The sequence below is a fragment of the Otolemur garnettii genome, unplaced genomic scaffold (genome assembly GCF_000181295.1).
Source record: "Otolemur garnettii isolate 467f Iridium unplaced genomic scaffold, OtoGar3 scaffold00013, whole genome shotgun sequence".
In the NCBI taxonomy this organism is placed as follows: Eukaryota; Metazoa; Chordata; class Mammalia; order Primates; family Galagidae; genus Otolemur; species Otolemur garnettii.
In genome coordinates, this window is record NW_003852408.1 from 23297288 (window position 1) to 23323755 (window position 26468).

At 40.0% G+C, this 26468-nt stretch overlaps 1 protein-coding gene across 1 annotated transcript in view; it reads left to right on the forward strand.

The window, feature by feature from the left end:
• The window catches only part of PLEKHM3 (pleckstrin homology domain containing M3), a 176115-nt gene that overhangs the window by 141099 nt on the left and 8548 nt on the right, over positions 1-26468 (forward strand). The window contains exon 7 of the mRNA XM_003784992.2: positions 11183-11340. Within this exon, the coding sequence (XP_003785040.1) occupies positions 11183-11340 (158 nt within the window). The remainder of the gene's footprint in view (positions 1-11182; positions 11341-26468) is intronic.

Consider the following 26468-nt stretch of genomic DNA (forward strand, 5'->3'; position numbering starts at 1 on the left):
AGCTCATAGCGAACACCGATGTCAGTTGATGTGCAGGATTTGCTTTTCTTTCCCAGTGACCAGCAATTGATTAAATCACAACCTTCTAGCCAGGGACTCAATTTCTCATTTAACCTCAGGTATGGCTGGTCCCATAAAAGCTGTTAACTAATAAGAAGTTAAGCACTTATATTATACTTTTCATCCCTAAAGTGCTATCTAAACATTAACTAATTGAATGAATTGATGAAAGGAAGGGATTTACAGAGGTCTCCAGAGAGCCGGGTATCTGGCTGCACACCTGTGAGGGGAGGATTCCTAAAAGGCCTTCCCTCCCTCTGTGAATGACACTCAGCAAGCAGGGGAACAAAAAGCTGGGGACATTATTTCACTTCTGTTGAAAATTTCCTGGGATATCTTCTAATTAGTCTGGTTAAAGCCACCTTTTATCTGTCTCCCCAGATATTTCCTTTCTACATTCCTGGGGTTATTCAACAAGCTTCTTTTGATGTTTTCTCCATTGGTTAATCACAAAATCATAGAATCTTCAAACTGATCATCTAGTTTTGAGTGACTTAGCGCAATCGCTATTTTGTAGAAACTGAGGCATGGAGAAGTTAAGTGACTTACAAAAAAGGTCACATAGCTTACTGGGGACATAGCCGGAAATAGAAAGGAAGATTTCTAACTCCCACTTCAGGTCTCAATCAGCTTCATCCCTTTTTCTCTTTTTGAGCGTCTGTACTCTCCATATTTCAACTTTCTTTTTTCCTTTTTGTTCCCCTCCTTTCCCTTCTTCTTCCCTTCTCTGCTTTTAGCCTTTTATGTCTCTCCAACTCTTGGGGCTCATTCCCTGGCATGGTCAAGTAATGCTACCTTAGCTTATCCTCCATTTCTTTATTGCTTTAAATGTGGGGGCTTTTTTTGTTGTTGTTACGATGGTTCACACTGGCCTCAGTTTCTCCCACATGCACGCGTACAGACAGTTGGTTTGTGTTGCTTTGTTTTTTATAGTGGTGATTGCTTCTACCTTTAATAAAGTTACTTCTGTAGTTTTGGTAAATAGCCAAGGTTTTAAGTTGATGGTAAGTCCGTTCTTGCTACATGAATTTATTAATTTCCCAGTAGTTCAACCAATCAATAAGACACTACTAGAGATCCTCTCCATATTCAGAAAATGATAATGAGGTATGATCTTTTGAGAACATTTTCATGCAAGGACTGAACGTATTATCTTTCTATAAGTCCAAGGCAGATCCAGTTCAGATCAGAACTGCAAGAATAAATCTGGATTAATCTAGCATTATGCTTCTAGGCAGATATGGGGAGAGTTTTAGAAATGCTTCACTTCTGCATGCTGAGTCTGTAGGCAGCCACTGGCCTCCAGAAGCCTGGGCTGAACCAAAGTCTGGGTCTGCACTCTGAACTCAGATGCCTCAAAAAATTAGTTTTTTTTTTCCCTAGAGTTGTGAAGGGTGCTTTAGAGCAGGTGTCCTCAAATTACAGCCCAAGGGGCACATGCAGCCCACCTAGGACATTTATCCAGCCCGCCAGGTGTTTTTACCGCTGCTGCCTGTCTTGCTTAGCAGCCAACTCGTCCCGGGACCCACAGTCTGGCCCACCAACGGTCTGAGAGACAGTGAACTGGCCCCCTGTTTAAAAAGTTTGAGGATCCCTGCTTTAGAGTGTTAGGGTCTGTCACTAATTAGCGGGGTGGTCTTAGGCAACTCTCATTACCTCTCTGGGCCTCAGTTTTCTCATACGTTCAATAAGGAAGCTGAGTTTAAAAGAATACTTAGGCCTTTTCCTCTTTACTGTTCAGTGATCAATAATGTCAGAACTACAGCCAAAATGATTAATAGAGACCTAAGTCAGATTTATTTCAAATAGTAATTAACTCAACAGAGAAGAAGCAAAATTCTGCTGATCACCCAAGAGAACTTTCTGGAACGGTCTCAATTCAAGATATTTTAATCTATTTTCCACACAAATAATATAGATGCATGTTAGCAGAGCTTATAGCCTATCTGGAGCTCAGAATATTTACACCATATTGTTGTACTTACTCTTTGCAAATGCTTTAAATTCAATGAAGTTGCTTTTACTTAGCAAAGAAAAACTGTCTGAAGTAAGCCACATTCCATATATTTTTCTGAATAAGAAATGTACATTCATGGGTTCACATTTTGCTTTTCTAACCACTGAAGACAATTAGTTGGTTTTTCTTTTTTTTTTTAAGAGATGAGGGTGTCACTCTGTTGCCCAAGCTGCTCTCAAACTCCTGGCAATCCTCCTGCCGTGGCCTCCCAAAGTGCTGGGATTAAAAGCATGAACAATCATAACTGGCCAGAAAACTAAAATTGAAATTCCTTTATCTTGTATTCCCTAAAACTTAGTTTCCAGCAAGAAGCAAAATGTAATTGGGTAGGAATGATGATGGCTAGTTGCAAATCTACCCAATTATATTAAACCAGATTAAATTATCACATAGTTTCCAAAGTCCAAATTGAAATTGTCACCTTTGGGAGGGGATCAGATAAAAGCTAATTGGTGGCATCACAATCCACCCTCAGTAAAGTGCTTGTTTATCCCAAATCTAAGTCATGTTAGAACAGTCTCCTAATGGATAGGGGAGAGTGGGGGGAGCTAACTAGAAAAAAGACACTTTTGTGTTTATGTAAAAACACCCCAGCATTGAGCCGTAATAAGGAATTCTAAGGTTAATTATGGAAAAACAAGATTTTAACCAACTTTTTAAAGTAGAAATATTCCATATGCTTTTTGGTGGTATACTTTTTATTTTCTATTTTTAGGGCTGTATGAGTAAGAGGAGTAAAGTTTAGAATTGAATGAGGATTCAGAATATTCTCATGGTGTGTCAGAGTTTTCAAGCTCGAGCAAACTCCACAGGCTGTCTTTTCCTAACTTCCCACAAAGTCACCTGGCCTATGTCACCACCCTTCACTCTAGCCACTGGTTAAGGCTGAGAAATGCACTAGAGACAAAATACCACCTTTCATTGTTGTCCTCTAGGCAAATGCAAACCAAATTATACTGCAAATATACTGGGTAATATATTACACATATTTCATAATGTGCGACAGTTTTGATTCTTCCATGCCATCAAGCTAGCTTGTTCCTAGTGAGTGGCAGGTGGCTTTGCTCAATGAGAATCGGACCTTTTGGTTAGACTTTTAGAAAGGGCACCATTTGTCAAGTGCAGCAGCCCGCTTCTTCCAAGTGTTTCCAGCAGTTGTCCAGAAGCTGGATGTTACCCAATGAGGGAGGAAGCTTGTTTTGAAATGGAAGGTAACTTGACAAATCAGAGGGAAGGAATTAGCCAACGCCTAAGGAAATTCAATGAGAAAGAGTCTTTTCTCTCTTTTTTCTTGTCCAAATTACTAGTGCTCTTTCTCCCCCTGTAGATTTTGAATTCTGTGGTGGTGCCAAGGGAGTAAAGGTAACCAACATAAAAGAATCATGTGTGCCCTTCTCCCAATCCCACAGATCTCTATTGGCTGCAGACCTTGAACATGACACTGCAATTTCCTGGTGCCACACATGAGTAATAAGCAGCTGTTTCTGAAACTGTGGTTTGGAGAAGGCAGCACTAGGTTATTTTTTAACTTAATTGTAATTTTTGATTGGTCTGCAAGAAAGTAAATCAAATAAAGCCTGTTGTCTTAGTCTGCAAGAAAGCCATAGGCCTCAAATTCCAATGCTGACCATCTTGACCAGAATAGAAGAAGGCGGAAAATATGTGTATCCCTGAGCTGGAAGTTCAACCAGGCAGCTTTCGTGGGCTGCCTTCACCCTAGAAGGGTAAGCATATTTGGTATATTTGTCAAGGGCTGGATGGTGGAAAGTGATATTTGGCAGTCACTCAAGTTCTCGAAGTACCTGAAATAATAGGGAAAAGAATTTTTAGAGAGACTGCAAAAGTGAAAAACAGCAAAATCTGGAAGAAGATACCAGCTTCCTGCTACATTTTGTCCTTATCCTACAGTGTCAGAATAACACCCCTGAAATAGTCATCTATTTACACTCCCCAAGTAAATAAATCAGACTAGTACTTTCCTTAGTGCGAGAATTTAACTTAATGGAAAGCAGAAAGAAACTCTTTCACCTTGTTTTGGAAATCTGCCTTTTCTCAAGGAGACAGGGTGATTTGGTCTACGGACAAGAGGAAGGGGGTTGAGTGCAGGGAATGAGGAGACAGGAGGAGGCCTACACACTTCTTTGCTAATTACTTTGTCTTCATTTTGTTTACATAGACTGGACTTTGGGGGAAATAAATGGAGAGATAACTAAACCTCATCTCAGAGGTCTGTTTTACCATCATTTGGGACATACCCAAATGACCACCTGGTTTAAACACTAAAACCACCAGCCTTTTTATGGTGGTGGACACTTTTAAAGATGAAGTGTCCTTCTGACTTTTGAGGGGTTATTATAAAGTAATATTAAACTGTGACTAAGTTAAGAACAAGTAGAAAGGAATAAGAAAGATAGCTCCCAGGTGTTGCCAAGTTGTTATCTTACATTTTGTAACGAATGCTTTGTAAATAAAGGCACATTTAGCTACAATATCCCGTTTTCTCTATATATGGCAACTTTAGGGGTGACCTTTGGAACAGTCTGTGCTTACTGATCACTTGCTGTGATCAGATGCTGTGTTTGGTGCTATCACTATATTAAATCTGATCTTTCCCTCAACCCTGCAAGGTAGATATTATCCTAATTTTTCAGTTAAGGAAACTGATGCTCAGAGAGGTTGAGTCATGTGCCCATGTCTAGCTAGAAAGTGGATGAGCTAGAATTTGTCCTCAGATCAGCCTTGCTTTTTGCATTCTACCCCACTGCTTCTCAATATCCAGAGACAACTGAGTTCTGATGGGGTATCAAAAGCTCCCTCGGATCTTCCCTCATGAGTTCAACTACTACCCACTGGAAAACTACCCCTACATGTTGAGAATCAAAGACTGTATATCATATTTAGATTTTTTAATAAGCTTTGGCCAGTTTTATTAAGGAAGCACTTTTATAGTTTACTTTGTCTTGTCAGTCCTGGCTTGATCTCAGTGATAAGAGAATTTCTGGATCAGCTCTAGCCTGGGTACATAGTTTGTAGGATTTTTATCCTTATGGGCCCCTTGAGGATATTGCCACTCTAGAAAGACCTGCCAGTTTAGGGTGGATATAGCAGAGTTCACATGTCTCACTTTCCTCAGTGCTCAATACTTGTTAACAGGAGACCCCATTTGACTTTGCCGCACCATAGTCGTTTTACAGATCCAGTGGCGTCCTGGCAACTCTTTTCTACTCTTCATTCTTGCTTGGAACCTGAAGGTAGTAGATTCCTCAGGCTTTGATTTTACTGAGGCCACCACTGTCCTCGTGTTTATAGAATATGGCCCTAACCTTCAATCCCCACCAAGTTGGTTAGGAGGTAGGAGTAAAAGGTGCAAGGCTCTTGGGGTGGTGGCGGGGAAGTAATCGGAGGCAAGATAACTGATTTATTTTTGAAAAATTATCAAAAAAAGTATATGTATATATGTGTGTATACATATATATACATATATATACTTTTTTTTATGAGACAGAGCCTCAAGCTGTCGCCCTGGATAGAGTGCTGTGACATCACAGCTCACAGCAACCTCCAACTCCTGGGCTCAAGCGAGTCTCCTGCCTCTATCTCCCAAGTAGCTGGGAATACAGGTGCCCACCACAACACCCGGCCATTTTTTGGTTACAGCCGTCATTGTTGTTTGGCAGGCCTGGGCTGGATTTGAACCCGCCAGCTCAGGTGTATGTGGCTGGCGCCTTAGCTGCTTGAGCCACAGGCACCGAGCCTATATTTTTTTTCTTCATAAAGAACCTTAGGAGATATCACAGCTGGAGCCAACTTCTAAATAGTGATGAAACCTCTAGACCAGAAGCCAGAGTGGCTGGATTCTGTTCCCAGTGCTGCTAGTAGTAATATTCAAAGATAAGATTTAAACCTTCTAAATATATCTTTATCTTTGGAAGGCTAAAAAGTTTTCATTTCTGTATTAAAGAAATGTTTGTAAATTCTAAAATAAACTGAAAACTATTACCTCACTTTTCTGGAGGAATGATTTCCAGCAGCTTCAGCCATTTGGAACACAGCCATGGACCTAAGCTGACAAATGAAAAGAGCAGTCAATCAAGTATAAGGAAGGAAAAAGGGCCCAGAAGAGCTGAGCCTCCACCAGGTCCATGTGTGATTCTAGGCCCCTCCCTGAATCACACAGCACAGTGATGAAAAAGTCTGTGCTGTTAAGACAACCCTAAGATATGACTGCCAACAGCCACCAGAGAAGATGAAAAGCATCCTTGGTCAGTCAACAAGAACTCAGGTGCCTGGCAAAGAGGGGATATTTAAAACCAGTATGAGGCTCACTCTGTAGCCTCAAGCAATTTATATTCTCTTTGGTTGCCCCATTAAAATTGCCATGTTTGTGGGTAAGAATGGTCAAACATCATCATTTTTAAATGTGCGATCTGCTGTTGGATAAGCAAAACAATCACAAGTTAAACAAAGGCAAGCAGCACAACACAGCACTGAGTTCCATATTAAATTATCTGGTGTAAAAATAAAGGGCCGGGGAGAAGCATAGAGATCTGTGGCCGCTGACGTAACCAAAGATGGCTTTCCAGAACAAACCAGAATAGAGCTGAGCCAGGAAGCCTGTGTGAAATTTAAATAAGGGTTAAGTGTAACTCCAGATAAGAGAAATGATACGGGAGAGGGCCCAGGAGCAAAGTGCACATATTCTACACAGGGGAAATTTTGCTTCTACCGGAAGATACATACATAGAGACAATACAGATGGAAACGGCTTTGGGTGGATGGTGTGGAATTAACTTACGGAGAAGGCATTTTTCATACCAGGCAAAATATATGTTCCAGTTTTGTGTTGTTCACTCTCATATCAAGTATCTGGGACATGGTAACTTCATAGTAATTTTATGAAATGAAATAATAAAGAGTTTTGATTAATGATAAAATAAAAATTCACCAAAGGTTTGAGGGAAGAGATGATACCTGATGAAAATTATATTTAAAACAGATTATTATGTATGCTATATGGATTAAAGAGAAAAGACTGGCATTCTGGAATACAACTAGGAGATGACTTTGTTGACCTGGAGAGGGATGATGAGAATCTGGGGTAGAATAGAAAAAAGAGACCTATACTGAAGGTGTTTAAAAGAGAGCCAGCATGAGCTTTGAAAACTTTTTGCTAAGTGAAAGGAGTCAGTACTAAAGATCATGTATTATATGATTGTACCCATATGAAATGTCCAGAATGGGCAAATCTATAAAAGACAGTGGATTATTGGTTCCTGGGCTTGAGGGATAGTAAGAGGAAGTGGGAAGTGGCTGCTAATGGGAGGGTTGGTGAAAGGTTCTAGAAATGGTTGTAGCGATGTTGCACAACTCTGAATAAACTAAGTACCATTGAATCTTTGAATTGTAGACTTTTTTTTTTTTTTTGAGACAGAGTCTCAAGCTGTCACCCTAGGTAAAGTGCTGTGATGTCACAACTCACAGCAACCTCAAACTCTTGGGCTTAAGTGATTCTCTTGCCTCAGCCTCCCAAGTAGCTGGACTACAGGTGCCTACCACAATGCCTGGCTGTTTTTTGGTTGCAGTTGTCATTGTTACTTAGCAGATCCAGGCTGGGTTCGAACCTACCACCCTAGATGTATGTGGCCAGTGCCCTTGCTGATTGAGCTTTGGGCACTGCCTGAATTGTAGACTTTTGATAGGTGAATTGCATAGTATGTGGATTATGTCTCAATAAAACTATTATTTAGAAAGGGAGAAAAGGAACCTAGAAAACATGGTGAATGAAACAATAATCTCCTACATAGGTCTCTATGAAAGCTTTGAGACAGGCAATGTTATGGTCCATTATTTCACTTCCCAGAAATACAGTTGACAACGTCCTTTCTGAGTCCAGGCAAGCGTCCTTTCAGCTTGCTCAGCTTATTGATGTTGCTGGGAGGGCTTCATTTGTTTCTGTCTGCACCAATTTTACGTTTCTTGATTTTTGATCTCAAAACTTTTATAATGACCCACATATGTGTTTGGTGGAGAAAATAAGTTACTCACTATAAACCCCACAATTTCCAGTCTGATTTTTATTGAAATAACAAAAATGGCCACTAACACCATATTATTTGGGGAGCCCTGGACAATGCAATAAGACGTGAAGTTTAATTAAGAGGTATGATATTGGCTTGGTACCTGTGGCTCAAGTGGCTAAGGCGCCAGCCACATACACCTAAGGTGGCGGGTTCAAATCCAGCCTGGGCCAGCCAAAACAACAATGACAGATGCAACCAAAAAATAGCCAGGTGTTGTGGCGGGTGCCTGTAGTCCCAGCTACTTGGGAGGTGGAGGCAGGAGACTTGCTTGAGCCCAGGAGTTGGAGGTTGCTGTGAGCTGTGATGCCACAGCACTCTACCCAGGGGGACAGCTTGAGGCTCTATCTCAAAAAAAAAAAAGAAGTATGATATTAGAAAGGAGGAAACCAGTTAGTTACTTTCAGAAGACCCACAAGAATTACCTAAAAATGTTAGCACTGATGAAAATTAAGGAATATGGACATACATAAGATGTCCACAAATGTCAATATATTCTAATAGACCAGCAACGGCTAACCAGACAAATATTACACAAAAGTTTAACATTGAAATAGTGTAAATAATCAATGTGAGTAGCTCATGCAAGTAAACAAAACAAATTTTTATTAAGCAATAATAAAGATGTAATAAAATGAAGATATGTGTTACACTCTTTGATAAGAAGACAAAATATTATAAAGCTATCAATCCCCAAATCTTATTAAAGTCCTTAGTTAAGAATAAATGTCCATTGCTGGCAGTATAATTTGGTGAAGTATTTCAAGAGCCTTCAAAATGTTCATACTCTGTCACAGGAAATCTTGACACTCATGCTTCTCCTTTAGATCCTGGATAACTCTCAGGTCTTCTTCAGCGTCGTCTTTTCTCATCCCCAGTTTCTTCAAACAACCTTTACTCACCTGGTTTCCAGACTGTTCTGTATATTGATTTCCCCTAAGTGAGCTGGAGTTTGTTTGTACCTATATTTAAATGTGGCATTAGCCTTGATTGTTTAGGGAAGAGTAAAATAAGGAAAACCAAACTCAATTTGAAGTATTGTTACCACAATTTAGAAATAACCCCATGACACACTGGAAAGTGTTAACTGGTGGTTGGTATAGGATTTGGTAGTGGTTATTTCTTAGAAAGCATGTATCATGGATCCATGTCTTACTGGGGTTCGTTGATCCCTCAGAGAACATAAATAACACGTGGTCTGTTTGACTTTCTAAACGTGATGGAGAGAGGAGAGTAAGTTGAAGAGTGGTGGAAAATGTACTTGCTTGACTGAAAAACAGCCGGGATGATTTCTACCCCCTTTCCTAAGAAAAAACTCCATTCTTACAAAGAGCAATCCTGACTTTTCTGTTCATCTTCTGCAGTTTAATGCAAAAATAATATACAGTATTTTTTTAAAATGCAAAAATATACACAAAGTGACAGGTTTGCTCCTCTGACTTGTTCACCTCCCTAGAATTAATCGCTGTTACATTTATTTCTAAAACATCGTGCAACTGTTTCATGATGTTTAAAAACCACCTCAGTTTTTATCTCTAGTATTATGTATCGCTTCATTTTTGCAAAAGACATGATTATGTTCTTTGCAGTCTGTCTTTCTTGGTTTTTGTTTTGTTTTGAGACAGAGTCTCACACTGTTGCCCAGGCTAGAGTGCTGTGGCATTAGCCTAGCTCATAGCAACCTCAAACTCCTGGGTTCAAGCGATCCTCCTGCCTCAGTCCCCTAAGTAGCTGGGACTCAGGTGCCTGCCACCACACCTGGTTAATTTTTTCTATTTTTAGATAGAGATGAGGTCTTGCTCTTGCTTAGGCTGGTCTCAAATTCTTGAGTTCAAGTGATCTTCCTCTCTCAGCTTCCTATAGGGTCAGAACTGCAGGCGTGAACCACCATGCTTGGCCTCTCATCTTTTATTTTTCTGTTACTCATCACTACCACCTACTCACTTAGACACTGCAATTTCTTTTTAGGTTTGATTTACTACTTTCTCTCAGATGTTATTTTTATGCAATATTGCAATGTTAACTATGTATTCTTTGGAAAGAAAATATCCAGCCATTTCCAGTTATTTTCAGCTATTTATAAATTAAATTTCATCTTGAATTTCTTTCTTATATCAAAATCAGCAGGTATACATGTATGTGTTAATGAGGGAGAAGAAAAGGCAGATTTTATCTTGTAACTGTGTGAAATACTAATGTCTTTGAAGCCCATGGGTCTTAGTTAAGTTGGGCGGGGGACCTAAACTCAGATGTGTGCCAGACAACAGGTACCCCAACGGGCCAGGTAAGTACAGGAAGCAGGCAGACGCAAGATACTAGAACCTGGTGGGTGCAGAGCACGCACCTCAGTGACAAGGGCAGCCCCTGGTACAGGGCCAGGGTCATCATCATGTAGAATTCAGGCCTAGTTTTGCTAGATCTACTGATTTTTCAAAAGAAGCCAAAAATGTGGATCTTTATAAGATATCTCCCAATTTTTAAGTTGGCTCTCTTTTTCTAAATACCAAGAGTTTTTTAGAAAAAAAAAAAATCTATAGGCTAAAAATGGCCCTCAGACAGCCAAAGAAAACGATGTTTCTTCATTTGCTCTTGGGCTATATGATGAAAAATCTAACCCACGATTCATCTGAGAAAAAAGGTATTACTGAATTTACAACATAGACTTATGTGCTCATGTTTATTATGTATATTTTCAATCTATTTTGGAAAACCCGCCCCACACCATAACTGTAAAGTTGGTCTGAGAAGTTGGGCTCTCCATTTGTTGGTCTTCAGCCCCCTACACTACACTAAAAATAAAGAGGGATACAAAAGAAGTTCAGCATCTTTATTTTTCGACCTCCAGTGGTTAAGCCAGAAAGTTCTTTCAGAGCAAAAATACTACATTTTTTCTTCCTCAGAGCTGCTGAGAAATTATAATTAGAGGTTTTCCTGTTGTGTAAAGGAGAGGAATTCCTTTCCTTCCCTGTATCTAGGAGACTTCTGTTCTCAATGAATTTGCTTCCCTGTCCAATTTCTTTTTCTGCAGGTGATAGAGGGAAAGCTGGCTCCATTCTTGGGCAAGGTCATTAAATTTGCCACCGCACACGTGTACAGCTGCAGTCTTTGTAGCCAGAAGGGGTTCATCTGCGAAATCTGTAACAATGGAGAGATCCTCTACCCTTTCGAGGACATTTCAACAAGCAGGTACGATCTTATAAAAGAATATCTGAATATGTCACATGCAGTCTCATTTGGCCAGACCAGGCCAACTTTTAGTCAAGTATTGCATCTCTCTGCCTCTTACCCTGGATCAGGTTCCCCTCCTTCCCGTCCCCCGGAATGACTTTTACCTTTTGGTTTCTTATATTTATTCTCAACCTTTACCTCATTAAGTTTAACCAGAATGAGGGAACAAAGTTACACAGAAACATTGCCTACCTCTGCCTAGTACTAGGTAACCAAGTGTTCAGATTCCATTTTAGAATGCAGGTTAGGGAGGAAGAATCCTCCTCACCCTTTCAGGGCCAAGTGCGGGGCAGTGGGAAATGGCACTCTCAGAGGAGGGCCAACAGTGGACCAAACAATAGGAGAAAAGCTGCAGCTGCCGCAAGCGGCTGTGTGCCGTACCACTTCCTTCCCTCCACAGACGCACTGCAGTGTGGCAAAGGAAGTTTTAGGATCCAGAAGAGAGAAAAGTGAGAGTGTATGTGGGATTATTCTCAAAACCAATGTAATATTTGGGCATCATCACAGCTCTTGATTGATGGATGATTTTTTTTCTCTCGTGACTTGACATTAGAGTTGCTTTTTTTAAATCACAAAATGGTACATATCACTTTTGCTTTCATTCCCAAAGCATACTAGAAATATACACTCCATGTGCGCGAGTGCCTGTGTACACTGGCTTCTCTGGGCGTGAATGTCACGGCTCATTTCCCAGCCGGCAGGGCTCCCTTACACTGTGGGTCAGCCCAGAAGGTGAGGCATGGAGCCAGGGAGTGGAAACATGTAGGGTAGAACTAAAATGTTAAGAGTTGACTCAGCCCTTTTGGCCTCTCCTTAAACCCAAAGACTATTTGTAAACATTTAGGAACTTGGATTGGCCCCCCACACAGAAAAACAGACACATAGACACAGATGCACAGACAAACAGACACATACACAAACACACACAGCCTCCAATTTCCTGAGTACAAACAAATACTTAGCTCATAGCCTAAATCATAGAGTCAGCCGTTCAGCTGGGTAAATTTTTATTTTAGTAGACTTTATTTCTGTTAGATTTGCAGAACCCCAACAGTATAGCGAGCTCCTATATATGCACACACCCAGTTTCCTCTATTCTGAATGTGTTATGTCAGTGTGCTGCGTGTGTCACAATTAATTAGCCAGTCTTGAAACTGGCTAAAGTTCATGGCTTTTTCAGATTTCCTTAGTTTTTACCTAATACCATTTTTTTTCCATATTTCAGATTAATGTGAGGGTATGAATGTTTAGGTTATATCGTTTTCAATTCTAAGGTAAAGTTCAAGTTGTAGTTGAGCACGTCAGGCAGGGGGTGTGCTGAACACCCCACATTGTGCACATCAGGTGAGATCCCGCCGATTGCCCTCCCTCTGACCCCCTCCCCTCACCTCTCTCCCCCACCCTTTGCCAGACTATATTTGTGTTGTATCTTTCGTGTGGGTGTTTAATTGTTTATATATTGGTTTATTAGTATTGAGTATCCTGGATATTATTTTTTCCATTCCTGAGATACTTTGCTAAAAAGACAGTGTTTCACCTGCATCCAGGTGACACAAAAGATGGAGCGTCTCCGTCTTTTCTTGTGCAACACCATGTTTCTGTTCCAGGATAGCACGTTTGTTTAGTTGTCACATCTCTGTAGCTCTTCTAAGCTGTGATAGTTTCTCGGACTTTACTTGTTTTTGATGACCTTGACAGTTTTGAGGAATACTCACCAAGCATTTCATAGACTCTCCCTGTTGAGACATGCCTGATGTGGGGAGGAGGACCGTGGAAGTGAAGTGCCATTTTCATCACGTCGTATCACGGCCGCACACTGTCAACAGAACTCATCACCGTAGTGTTTGTGTCAGTTCTCTCCACGTTAAAGTTACTTATGTTCCCCTCCTTCCATACCGGACTCTGGGAGAAAGTCACTCTGAGCACCCCACACACACACTTAAGGAGTGAGGAGTTGTGTCCCACCCCCTTAGGAGCAAAGTATGTACAAAATTATTTGGAGTCCTTCTACTTGGGAGATTTGTCTCTTCTTCCTCATTTGTTTAGTTTTTCAGTTGTTTACTCATGTCACCTTGGGCTTGTGTACAGTTATTTCATATTGGGGGTTACAGTCCAATACTACTTTATTTCATTGCTCAGACTGTTCCAGCTCTGGCTATCCCAGCTCTCATTTGGCTCCTTTGTCCTTTTGCCATGCCCCAGTTATTATCAGGGGCTGGGGGGGGCGCTTTTTGTTTTTGCTTTTGTTTTGTTTTAAGCATTTTCTTACTTTCTGGCACTATCAGCTGCTCCAGGTTCATCTTACGTATTTCCTACCCTCATCCTAGAAGCTACCATCTGTCCAAGGAGCCTGGTTCCTTTGATTGGAAACCAATATTAGAAACCAAGATCTGGACACTGGGTTTTGTGTGCGTTTTTAAAGCCCTCAGTTCTTGAACACATCCCCCAGGTGGGCGAGGGTGCTACCCACTACCTGCACATCAGAATCCCTATGAGACTTGGCTTTTTGAAATTCCAGGAACTGTATCTTTATCCTTTTGTTTACAAACAACACCTGGTGTGGACGATGCCCGTAGCAGGCACGTTTCATTTCCAGCACTCCACTGTCAAAAGGTTAAAAACTTCGTGTAGTTATAAGTTGCCACCAGAAGAAAGAATCTCTCCTCTAAAGTAGCTGAGTCATAGTTAGAGGTGTGGGTTCTCACCAAAACGGTCACATTAGCACATGTGTGGGCTCACGGGGGCTTCACCCAGTCGGAAGGACGGCTATTTACAATCGTCCTTCTTCCTGGGTGAAGTTCCCTAAGCTTGGACGTTGTCTGAGTCAGAAGGAACCTTGGCCAGCTTTCCTGGAATTCTGGGTCGGTAATACTTTTCAGGAACCCGTTGAACTTTCTCTTGGCGTTCATTTTCCAGTTAAACACTGGGAGTAGTTTAGACAAGTTATGGGAATAGGCAGAAAGAAACACTAATAAAAACATTATTTCACATTGTACCCCATAATTGCACATAGTTATGATTTAATAAAAAAATTATTAAAGGAAAATTTTAGTCAGAAATACCAAATTGCTGATTTAAAACGTGTCCATAGAGATGTATTGAGTAAATAAATGGGATAAATAGAAGTAAATTTGAATACTGAAGTAAACTTAAAATCTATATGTAACTGAAGTCTTTAAGGACTGAGTAGTATGACGTCTGGGATTTGCCTCAAAATAATCTGATAATGGGGTAGGAGAATGGACATAGATAAAAGAGCTTGCCATATATTGATAATTGAGGCAGCAAGGTGATAGTTACACGGGGATTTACTATATTCATACTTTTCTCTCTGCCTTTTCGTGTGTTTGAAATTTTCCATACTAGAACGCTAAAAAATCTGTAAAAATCTTGGAAATGGGCTATTTAAGAAGTTCATTACCACATCTCCTTGATCATCTTGCTAAATTCAGCACCTCTGTGTCCTTAGAAATATATTAAATATCTTTCTCATACAAACTCATTTGCATGGTGTAATTACAATTCAGTAAAAAACAATACACAAGCATGAGAACTATTCTTTCAGTAAATGATTTACTGAACGTATCATGTGTATTGGGCTGGACTCTGGAGACACAACAGTGAACACCACATGCTCCTGGCTCCCAGAGAGTTCACAGTCCTGTAAGAGACAGACAAGCCATTAGGCAGCTCTATGGAGGCGTGGTAGGAGCACAGCAGAGGAGGTGAGAGCTCAGAGTTCCCAGAAAGGCTCTGTCACCCCTAGGAGAAGGATGCTTTGTGAGGGAGAAAGAAGTTGTTCCACAATTTGAACTCTAAAGCACCCATTAATGTACTCAGTGTTTGGGTATACTTAGTCTTAACAGGCTTATTTGATTAGGACCACATATCAAACATTGGTCAACTCTTTGAAGCTTTCTTTCTTTAGTAAATTAATTTTTATGCAGGTAGACATTTCATGAATATGTAAGTTGAAAATATATCCTTAGTATATTAATTATTATGACCCCTCCCATCTCTGGCAGATTGAGAGAATGTGCTAGAATTATATGGGAATGATGCTAATATATACTAGTCCTAGGGTCAGCAATTTGCTTATCTCATCATTTAATTCTTCTTCCAGTTCTCTGAGGAAAAAATAATAATGAAGAGACCTAGGTTCAGAAGAAGCAATTAACTTGGCCCAAGAGATAAGGCCAGAACTTGAACCCAAATGCATCTGACTCAAATCCATGCTTTTTTCATTATGCATCACTACTATTCCTGTAGTCTTCAAACCATTTTACAGTATACCCCCCTAAAATTAATTTTTAAAAATTATGTACCTGTATCATTAAAGATGCCTCCCCTAAAACTGCTATTTTGAATTGTCCCTTGACAATTTACTATCTGGGAAGGTTTTGCACTTGGAGCAGTGAGCCCTGGCTAGATTGGAGTGGGGAAAGATACATCTTTCTTTTATAAAAAGTGGGGAAAACCAGCCAAAAGACTGTTGTGAAGGAGAATAGACAAGGAGGCCACCGCAGAGCTTTCGCCCCTGTGCATTCCTGGGTGGTCAGAGTAGGGCAGGGGGCTGTGAAGCTGAGGGTCTGCCTTAATCAGGCTTCTGTAGGCAAACTCCAGTCTGGGCACTGTACCAACCTCCCTCCATTCAGAAGATAAAGTAGACGGTTTCACCTTGAGATACTCTTTCTTCTCCAACACAAATTAAATACATACCTCTCTTGAACCTAAATAAGAAAAGCCTAAAATCCAAATTGGGAGATTTTAAATACAATAAGAAGATTCTGAATCATAAAACTGCTTTGCTTAAGCCTAACCCAGCATTTACCCTCCTGGAGGACTATAGGGAAAGCACAGCTTTAGGAGAAAGAAACATTTTGGTAAAACAATGATAAAACTGTACATTCTAAAGAAGTAGGATTGACACATGTCCTCCTTGACTGATAATAAGAAATGAGGGCTCTAACTTTGAAGACTTACAAATCAGGAGATTAGTCTGACATTGCTCTAAGACTTAAGGGAAAGCAATGAATATGAAAGTAAAAAAAAAATCACATAAATCCACAAAATGACCCGTCACTTAGATTTTTTTTTTTTAATCCTTCAGTTTTCTCCTATGCAGCTTTCCTTATGACATCTCTGCACATCACTAATCTCCTCTTGTTACTAAGAGCACCTTCCTAACGCTAAAAAGACCATCCTACTTTCAACATTTCTGTGAAGATGCCATTTCTGAATCCTGAAATGCCTCGAGATCACAAATACATAAACACTTCATCTTAAAAACACTCAGCATGCATTTTAATGTGGGACTTAGAAAATGAACCAGCTATCATAAATTAGGTCCATCCTTTCTGTCCTGATCCATTTGGCTTTGTTAATTTTTTTCATGGGACATGCAAGTTATCTCCACAGGTTTTCCAATATGGACATTTAGAGCAGTATTTAGATGTGGGTACTCTGTAAAAAGGTGATAGTTAACACTGAGTTTGATATTCTCCATATCATAGGCATTTGCTATGGTTTGAATATGGTTGAGGCTTGGTTCTTAGTCTCGTGGTGATGGGAAGTGGTACCTTTAAGAGGCGATTAGGTCATTAAGATGGATTGGTCCTAGAGGGAATGGGGGGGGGGGTTGTAAAATGAAGTCGTCTCTAATGTTTGGTCCTTTTCATACATGCCTGCCTCCACTTCACTTCTCTGCCATGCCATGAGGTAGTACAATGCCAATACCATATTTCTTGGGCCTTCTAGCCTCCAGAATTGTGTACCAAATAAAACTTCTTTTCTTTTTAAATTTCCCAGTCTCAGGTATTCTGCATTTATCTGCAGCTCAATAGTCTGCCTTCTAAAACAACATAAAACAGACTGAGACAGCATTCCACAAACACTTGCTGTTTGGTCCAGCTCACCCAAGTACCTATGTATAAGAACACTGACAAAGCTTTTTAAATTAATTAATTAAGGCACTTTAAAATAATTCCAGAGATAGAGGACCATACCAAAAGTCTAAAATAACACTACAATTTTGTATGGAAGGTTGAAGCAATTGACTACCATTTAAGGTTGTTTCTCTGGTGACAGTGTCAGCCATCCCTGGTCAGCAACATTCTCTTGCTGTCAGGAGGGCATCACAGGAGCTGTTCGTCCTCCTGGTGGGACATGTGCACGTTGGTGGTTTCCATTCTAAAAGGGTTGTTTTTTAAAGCACCAGGGTTCAGAAGCACAGACTGAGCATTGCTTGCCAGCTTTTTCTTTGTATTCAAGTAGTCGACCATTCTATCCCCATCTCCAGAAAATAATGATGGCATGTGGGACATTGAAATTATTAATGCCAAACTCTTGCCAGTTGAGTTAATCTACCTGCTATTCTGTCAGATTATCTTCAAGAAGCCCCCCCAAGGAACTTCGTCTAAGCTCCATTGTTTTCATCTGGCCAAATTCCAGAAATGTCCACCTTGTACTGAAGACCACGGAGACTCCTCCCAACACACCTGACCTTGTAAATTAGTCTTTGTCATTTTGCATTTCACTGCACTCCATACCAGCCTGCCCCTGAGGACCTAAACTTGTTGGGGCATGGACATTGTGCTCTGTCTGGTACTTTCTGCCCCTCCTTAAGCTTCATGTACACATGGAGCTTCAAATACCTAATTGTAGTCAAACCTTATAAAGGCTTGCCTTTAAAAGAAAGAATCTACTTTATTGTAAAGTATAGAATTACTTCTTCCTATAGAAGATGCTGAGATGCATAAGTTTTCCAAGCACAACAGTCTATTAGGAGCTGTGTTTCCTATTGCCCTGTTACCTCTGATGTGCCCATGTCAGCTCAGTATGTGGAGAGACTCCAGGGACGCTGAATGTGGAGATGGTTCTGCCTGAAGTTGTCACTTACATGCCAAAAAGGCCATCAAACCCCAGATTTACCAGCAGTCTTACAAAGCCTCTTTCATTTTTCTGGGAGCCTGTTGTAGTTTGTCACTTTGAATGAGAATTTCACGTTAAGTGTTTAGGCAGGATTTTTTGCTGGGGAAGGAGGCAAGTGGGACAAAACTCCAGAGGAAGAAAAGCCCTGCCCAGAAGCTGGTCCTTTCACTGTGGCTTCCTATTTGTTCAGCCTGGTTTTCTGTGAGTCCTTGCACAAACAGGCTGAATACCTGGATTATGTCCTCATCTGGACTCGAATACACATACATTACATACTCTTTTCTCACTAATCAGCCTGACACATTCCTTTGTTGGTAAATGGTTCCAAAACAAACACTGTCAGTGCACCTAATTAGCAGGTTTGTGGGCTGCATTTGGCAGTCCTGTTACATCCTGTTCAACAATACAGAACAACAGCCTTGGCTCGGTTGGGCTGGAGGGAGGGCACAGCCTCACCATGTCCATATACGATTTTTAATGATATTTCCTTTCTGTGGCTTTTCTTGGGAAGCAGCCACTCAGTGAGTATTGTAATGAGGTGTGGGATCCTAGAAATAGCTAAAGGAAATTTGGGTTCCTCTTTATAGGTACCTTTCCTGAAAAATGATTTGTTTCCATCTGCTGCTGCTGCTTTTCTCTCTCTGGTATTGAAGAGGAGCATTTTGAGGAACTTACTCAGTGGTCCTCTAAACCGATGATGGGGGACAAGACTCCTGCTTATGTTTTAGGATCATAAACTAACAGAGATGGACAGGACTGTGGGGGCCACCTAGACCTCGGGGGTAGAAAACCGAAGCCCAGAGGGAGCACGCACTTTACCCGTGGCTTCCCAGATGGAATTCTGCCCTTCCTAGTGGATGAGATTGCCCGCTCTTAAATGTATTTACATGTCAGTGATGACTTTCCTTGGTAAAAACTCTTCAGCACAAGGCTACTTCTTTGGAATTTTAAACTGGTCAAAGAGTAACTTGGCAAATATCATCTCACCAGGGCCTGGTGGCTTCTATATTCATGTGTCAAAATGTTCCAAAATGTCGGCTAACACAGAAAAGACCTTGATAAAACCAAACCCTCAGGGCTAACCTGACCCTTTCTGCCATTAAGCCACTGGATAAATACAGTGCATTTATAAATGTAGTCCTAGCTAGGGAGGCTGCCACTGCACTTTGAGGCCATTTAGTGACTTAAATAGATGGCTGTCATCCCAACCTAGGCACGTTTCTGACCAAGCATCTAGTTAGGTATCTGCTTACTATTGTTTCCATCATCTTATTTTTCAGTATTTTGGACAATCTAATTTTTTATTGTTCAGAGAAGGAAATGTTCATCATTATTTAACTCAGATTTTAACTATGAAATTAATTGATGTTCTTATAATTGAAATTATAAGGAGTTTGGAAATTACACAAGAGTAAAGAAAAAAATCTTTGTTTTTCCTTCACATATGTATGTATATGTATCCTTTTAATAAAATTTGGGTCATACTGAATACCTAATTTTATATCCAGATTATTTATTTATTTATTTACTTATTGATTTTGGAGACAGAATCTCACTTTGTCACCCTTAGGGAGGCTCACAGCAACCTCCAATTCATGGGCTCAAGTCATCCTCTTGCCTCTGCCTCCCTAGTAGTTAGTACTATAGCTACCACCACAACACCCGGCTATGTTTAGCAGGGTCTCACTTTTGCTCAAGCTAGTCTCAAACTCCTGAGCTCAGAAAATCCACCTGCCTCAGTCTCCCACAAGTGCTAGGATTACAGGCATGAGCCACTACACCCGGCTATATCCAGCTTTTTTATCATATTACATCAGAACCAAGAGAAAACAGTCATATTAAATATATAAACTTCTATTGATGGGTACTTTTACAGGAAAAAGTTTAATTGGCTCTAAAATCATTAATCCATTAGTAAGTAGAAGTAGTCTAGTCTGTGGAAAGATCACTGGACTAGGAATAAAGAAGTCTAGATGTCATTCGTAACTCTGCCACTGTCTTGTGCATGACCTTTGACAAGCCACCACGCATCTGGAACATATACCAGGTATATGGCATTGTTCTGAGCTTTATTGACAAAAGGGGTAAGATCCTTTCTGCCAGCTCTATTGCCTAGAATTTCATATTTATCTTAATGTTTTCAGTGAAGTTGACTGATTTTAATACTGTTTACTCAAAGGTATTGAGATACAAATGCAAATTGTGATTTCTTTCTATCCTTTTGAAATAATGTAAGCTCTGTGAGGAAATGGACTTTCTATATTTTGATCACTACTCCATCTAGAACAACGCACAGTAACTGCTCACTATATAATTCGTGAATCAAGAGTTAGCTTTGGCTTGGCGCCTGTGGCTCAAGTGGCTAAAGCGCCAGCCACATACACCTAAGGTGGCAGGTTCGAATGCAGCCTGGACCTGCCAAACAACAATGATGGCTGCAAACAAAAAAATAGCCAGGCATTGTGGCGGGCGCCTGTGGTCCCAGCTACTTGGGAGGCTGAGACAGGAGACTTGCTTAAGCCCAGGAGTTGGAGGTTACTGTGAGCTGTGATGCCATAGCACTCTACCCAGGGGGACAGCTTGAGGCTCTGTCTAAAAGAAAAAAAGAGTTAGCTTTACTTTAATTTTGCCAATCCATAGTATATTAACATCTTTTTTCTTTTAATGTCTTTTAAACTGATTTCAAGGAGATTATTATTTAAGTAGACATTACCAAGATATGTGTTTTTATTGAGTAATGGTTAACATTCTATCATATACAGGGACAAATATTTTTGTTTCATAATTACCAGTATAAAGTTCAATGCACAAACAACTAATTGTAATGATAACTAAAGAAATAAATCTGTTTATACTAAAATGAAATTAACTACTAGAAAATTCTTTGCTGTTTAGATCACGGTAAGCAGAGACTAGATGAGTGAGGGACAAACATGTTTTACTGCGTCAAGGGAGATTTTAAGTCAGGAGAGAGATGATGTCAAAAATTTAAGCTTTGCTAAGCTAACTTGGATAATTTAATTTTCAAATCATCTTTTAGCTCATTTTTTTAGTATGCACTTTTTTCTTCCCCATAGGACTGTAAATAAGTAACCTGAATACACAATAGGGAAGAGAAGGAGTATTTACCTTTCCATACAAAAAATGTTGACTTTTCAGACTGAGCAGTATGTTCTGAAATGAACTGTTTTATGCTTTAGAATTACCAAAGGGGCAACAGTATCTTGGTTTTATCAATATATGTTTATGATATTTTGAGACTTTTCCATACAACTACTTATGGTAGTACACATAGTAATATCTTGTTAAATTTGTCTTTGGAAATTCCTTTTTGTTTTAATTTCAGAATCTAATACATATTATCATATATCTATTAAGCCCCTTCAGTATTCTGAATATTAACCACTCAACAATGTCCCATTCAGGGAACGTTTTCACATACTACTTGCAGCTACCATTAATAATTATTTCTTCAGTTCCTGATGTTTTCAGAGCACTTAGAGATAAAGGTGTAGTTCATGTTAACACTCTGTACAGAAGTTGCTGTTTGGACAGCATTATACCAGAGCAGCAGGGAATTTAGCAATCATCTGCTCACAACCCTACCCCACCCACACCCTTCCTACCCACCACCCCCACCCACACCCGCACACAAAGGAGGCCAGAATCCTCATCCAGCACCACACTTGTAGCTACTGGTGGCCTATCCAGGCTACTGAATCCCAGTGCAGTACGCTTTCTGCCTGACCCTGTTGTCAGAGCACTGGATCTGAAATCGGGGGGACCCACAAACTATCCAGGGTGGTAAGAGAGACTCTTTTGGTGTAAGAGACTGACCCCTTGGGAGGTTGAAGTATCTGAAAGTCATTCTTCAAGAAGAGTGTTAATTAGCATCCACTTGAATGCCATGGTGCCACAGCTCACAGCAACCTCAAACTCTTGGGCTTAAGCAATTCTCTTGCCTCACCCTCCCTAGTAGCTGGGACTACAGGTGCCCACCACAACGCCCGGCTATTGTTTTGTTGTTGTTGCAGTTGTCATTGTTGTTTAGCTGGCCTGGGCCGTGTTCAAACCTGCCAGCCTCAGGGCAGGTGGCCTGTGCCATAACCAGTGTGCTACCGGCACTGAGCCTAGAAAAGGAAGTCTTGATGGCATTGAGAAAGGAAATGTAAATTAGAAGATCTGGTGGGAAAGCAGTTTACATCACTCACTGGAAGGAAAATCTTCAAACTGTAGAATGAAAAGAGAGAAATTTCCCTTGTCAGCCGGGAAGACACCTGTGTGAGGCAGGAGAGCACTGGCTGAATGGGCCGAGCCGGCCACGGCTGACATCTGGGGCAGTGTGGTTTTCCCGCAGTACTGAAAGAATCACCAGCTCAGGAGCCTAGGGACAGAAATGATGTGAACAGCGAACAGCAAACAAGAAAGATCACTTTCTCTTCCTCCAGCTTCCTTGAGGGCATATTTGAGGTATACTATTTAAAAGAGGGAGCCCTAAGAAAATAAAATAAAAATATATTAAAAGAAAAAAAAGAGAGGGAGACCTAGTTAGAGCAACTGTAATAATTCAAAAATGCCTAAGAGCAGTATTCAACCTGCTTCTTCTAGGCTAACTCCAACTAAAACATTCTTAGCTGAGTTTGTTGGGTTTTTTTTCAGAGAAGGTTCTGGAGAGCTAGCTCAGGCCACCACTCAGAGACTAAATGAAAAGAAAATGCTTAGTTCTTATCATAATTCTTTGCTTTAGCCTAAGCTAGAGGCTCCTATTGGCTTCCTCCATGAGTGTGTTGCTAGAGTGTGTTGCTCCCTTTTGTTCAATACCTTTATTGAAATACTACCATTTAGCCTTTTCTACCCATTTTACATGTGTACATAACATAACTATTTTTACTACTGTGACTATCAGTTCCATCTAAGTCATATTAACAGGCAGACTGGAAGCAAAAGTTCCAAAGAATGTCCTCACTGATTGAAAGGGGCTGCTAAGACATACACTGCTGTTTGCATCATCTTCCTTCACTCCATGTTAATATTCATCAGGCCTTAAGCATTAGTGTAGTATTTTTTCTAAGGTTATATATGCTTAGTTCATGCAAAGTAGAAAAACCTCAATTATTGAAAGTTTATACATCACTAAACAATTGAACTATGTTTCCTAATTTTATAAACATATACATCATCAGTCTAATTAGTTTAACCCAATAACTTGTACAATGCCTTTATCCTCATATAAAAATTAAAAAAAATATGATCAAACCTGTGATCCTAGCACTCTGGGAGGCCGAGGTGGGTAGATTGCCTGAGCTCATGAGTTCGAAACCAGCCTGAGCCAGAGCAAGACCTCATCTCTAAAAATAGCCAGGTGTTGTGGCAGGCACATGTAGTCCCAGCTGCTTGGGAGGCTGAGGCAAGAGAATCGTTTGAGCCCAAGAGTTTGAGGTAGATGTGAGCCGTGACACCATGGTACTCTACTGAGGGTGACATAGTGAGACTCTGTCTCAAAAAAAAAAGATTTTAATATAAAAAAATAAAACCCAGGATGTACCAGAAATGTACTAGAAAGAAAAGGTTGGTAAAAATTTTTATAATATTAGAGTGGGAAAGAATTTTCTAAGTTTGATACAAACCCAGAAGCCACGGAGGCAAAATGCTTTTAAATACCTAAGTGTCTGTCAAATGCTTACAACTCTGCAGGGAGTTTTTTGTCAGCATGTGACAAAATATTGATTTCCTTAATATTAAAAATCTTTAAATATCAGCAAGTAAAAAGTTAATAGAAAATGGGCAAAAGAAATGTTCTAATTACTGAAAGAATATGTAAATGACCAACAAATACACGAACAGCTCCATGTTGTATTTTAAAGCAAAATGAGAGTTTTACCTAGAAGTTATGAGAAAAAACCCTAGCAGATATGAAAAGTAAAGCCCTCTATAAAAACATCAGGTAATATCACCTCTTACTTTCATTTTACAAAGTCCATATTCTTGTTTTAAATAATGTTAAGAGCCCGGGCCGTCTTTGGAAGTGATTGACCTGGAAGTTTAGCTCTCAGACTTCTTTGGTCATCAGCATTCCCTGCAGGGGTTGTTATAACACAGCTTCTGGGCCCCACCCCAAAGATTATGGTAAATCTAGAGTAGGACCTGATAATTTGCATTTCTGACAAATCCTCTAGGGATGGCGCTTTGGCTTGTGCGGGGACCACACTTTGAATACCACTGGCCTAGAATAAATTGAGTATTAGAAAATTATGAAATATCAGCTTGTTAAGATAATTGTCTTAGTGACAGGAAACAAATAGGGGAATAAAATACTTCAGGTCTTTTATTTTGAATGCCTTTCTCTTTCTGAATGTATATCAAAATCCAATAACTTATTCCTAAGCAATTAATCATGCCTCTTGTAAAATTAAATAAGGCCTTGTCGTCTTCATTTTTTTTTTTTGCATTTTTTTTTTGCCTATACTTGAAAATTTGTTTTATTTTGGCTCTACTAAGTATCTTAGTACTTCAAGGGACTGACATGTCATATGTTAAATAAAAGTGAGTCCCACTGGCGGCTCATACCTGTAATCGTAGCACCCTGGGAGGCCAGGCAAGACTTTAAGAGCTCAGGAGTTTAAGACCAGACTGACCAAGAGTGAGACCCTGTCTCTACTAACAAAAATTGACAATTTAGCCAGGTGTTGTGATACACACCTGCAGTCCCAGCTGTTCAGAGGCTGAGGCAGGAGGATCACTTGAACCCAAGACTATGGGTTGCTGTGAGCTAGGCTGACACCAGGGCACTCTAACCTGGGACAACAGAGTGAGACTCTGTCTCAAAAATAAAGTGAGACCCATTCAGAGTCTTAGATATGTATCATCTTATAAATCATTATTAATTTTAAGAGGGCTTACTTAAAAAACCTGACAATTAAATTTTTCAGCTTTACACAAGAAAGGTAGACTAGTAAATCAACAGAAGGACACACAAAAACCAAGATTGTTTCTGTCTGCATCAGCCTAATAATATCCTCATATTCACTGCCTTTGTCTTTGGTGTATTAATACAATTATGATCATCCCTAGACTCTTAGGCACTTTGAACCAGTTTAGGAATTTTTAAATAAAACCTTTGCTCTATGGCTACAATCATAAGATATTCTAACTTTTTTTGGTAGAAATGGTAGAAATTGTGCAAAATCCTCCTGCATTTTAATTTTCGGATATTAAGGAGATTTTTCCTTTTTTTTCCTGCACTGCCCTTTTAAGGAGATTTTTCTAATATAATTCCCCCCAAAAGTTGTGTATTTGTTTCTTGAGAATTATATTAACTGCCAGATGAACCTTGAAATAAAAATTGTCAGTAATATCTATTTTTCTCCATCTCCAAGAAACTATTTCACTGAAATAAAATTTATTGTAATCTTACACAGGTATATAAAGTATAAGTGAGAAATTCTGTGAACATCTACAAATTAGGAAGAAGGTTTTATTAAACATTTGCCCAAAAGATGACCATGAGTTAATGTCCCCAGTAGGTTAGCAAAATTAGCAAATGAATTAATTAAGCCTTATTTACAGTCTCTTTTAAAGCCAATATTTTGTAAGGGCTTTGTCGAAGGTATTTAGCTGAGCTCGGTTTACAAACTAAAAGTGCAAAACCCGTGAAAGCTTACTGCTTTGTGGGCTGCAATCAGGAAAACTCCTCCTTAATTAACTCTGGGGATTAAAGGGCAGATAAAAAGATCATTGCAGGACATACCAATTGTTCTTCCCAGATTTGGGTCTTAGCTGGTATTTGGGCATGTGTTAAATAATTTAAGGGACTATGTGGCTAATAACTGGGGAAAGAGGGACAAATTTCCAATCAGAAGACTGGAATCAAGTCCAAAGTCCATCACTCACTTACTAGCTCTCGAGCCAGATAAACTGCCAGTTATTGTATTTTATCGTACTCCATCTGTTTACTTACTGACTGACTTATAAAAATGAGAGCGTTGTTGTAAGGATTAAAAAAGATAAATTAGCTGGTCAAGGTGTGGGAGGTACATACCTGTAGTCCCAGCTATTTGGGAGGCTGAGACCAGAAAATTGTTTGAAGCCAGAAGTTCCAGATTAGCCTGGCAATGTGCAGTGTAGTGAGACATGAGAGCTATCTCTAAAAAAAAAGA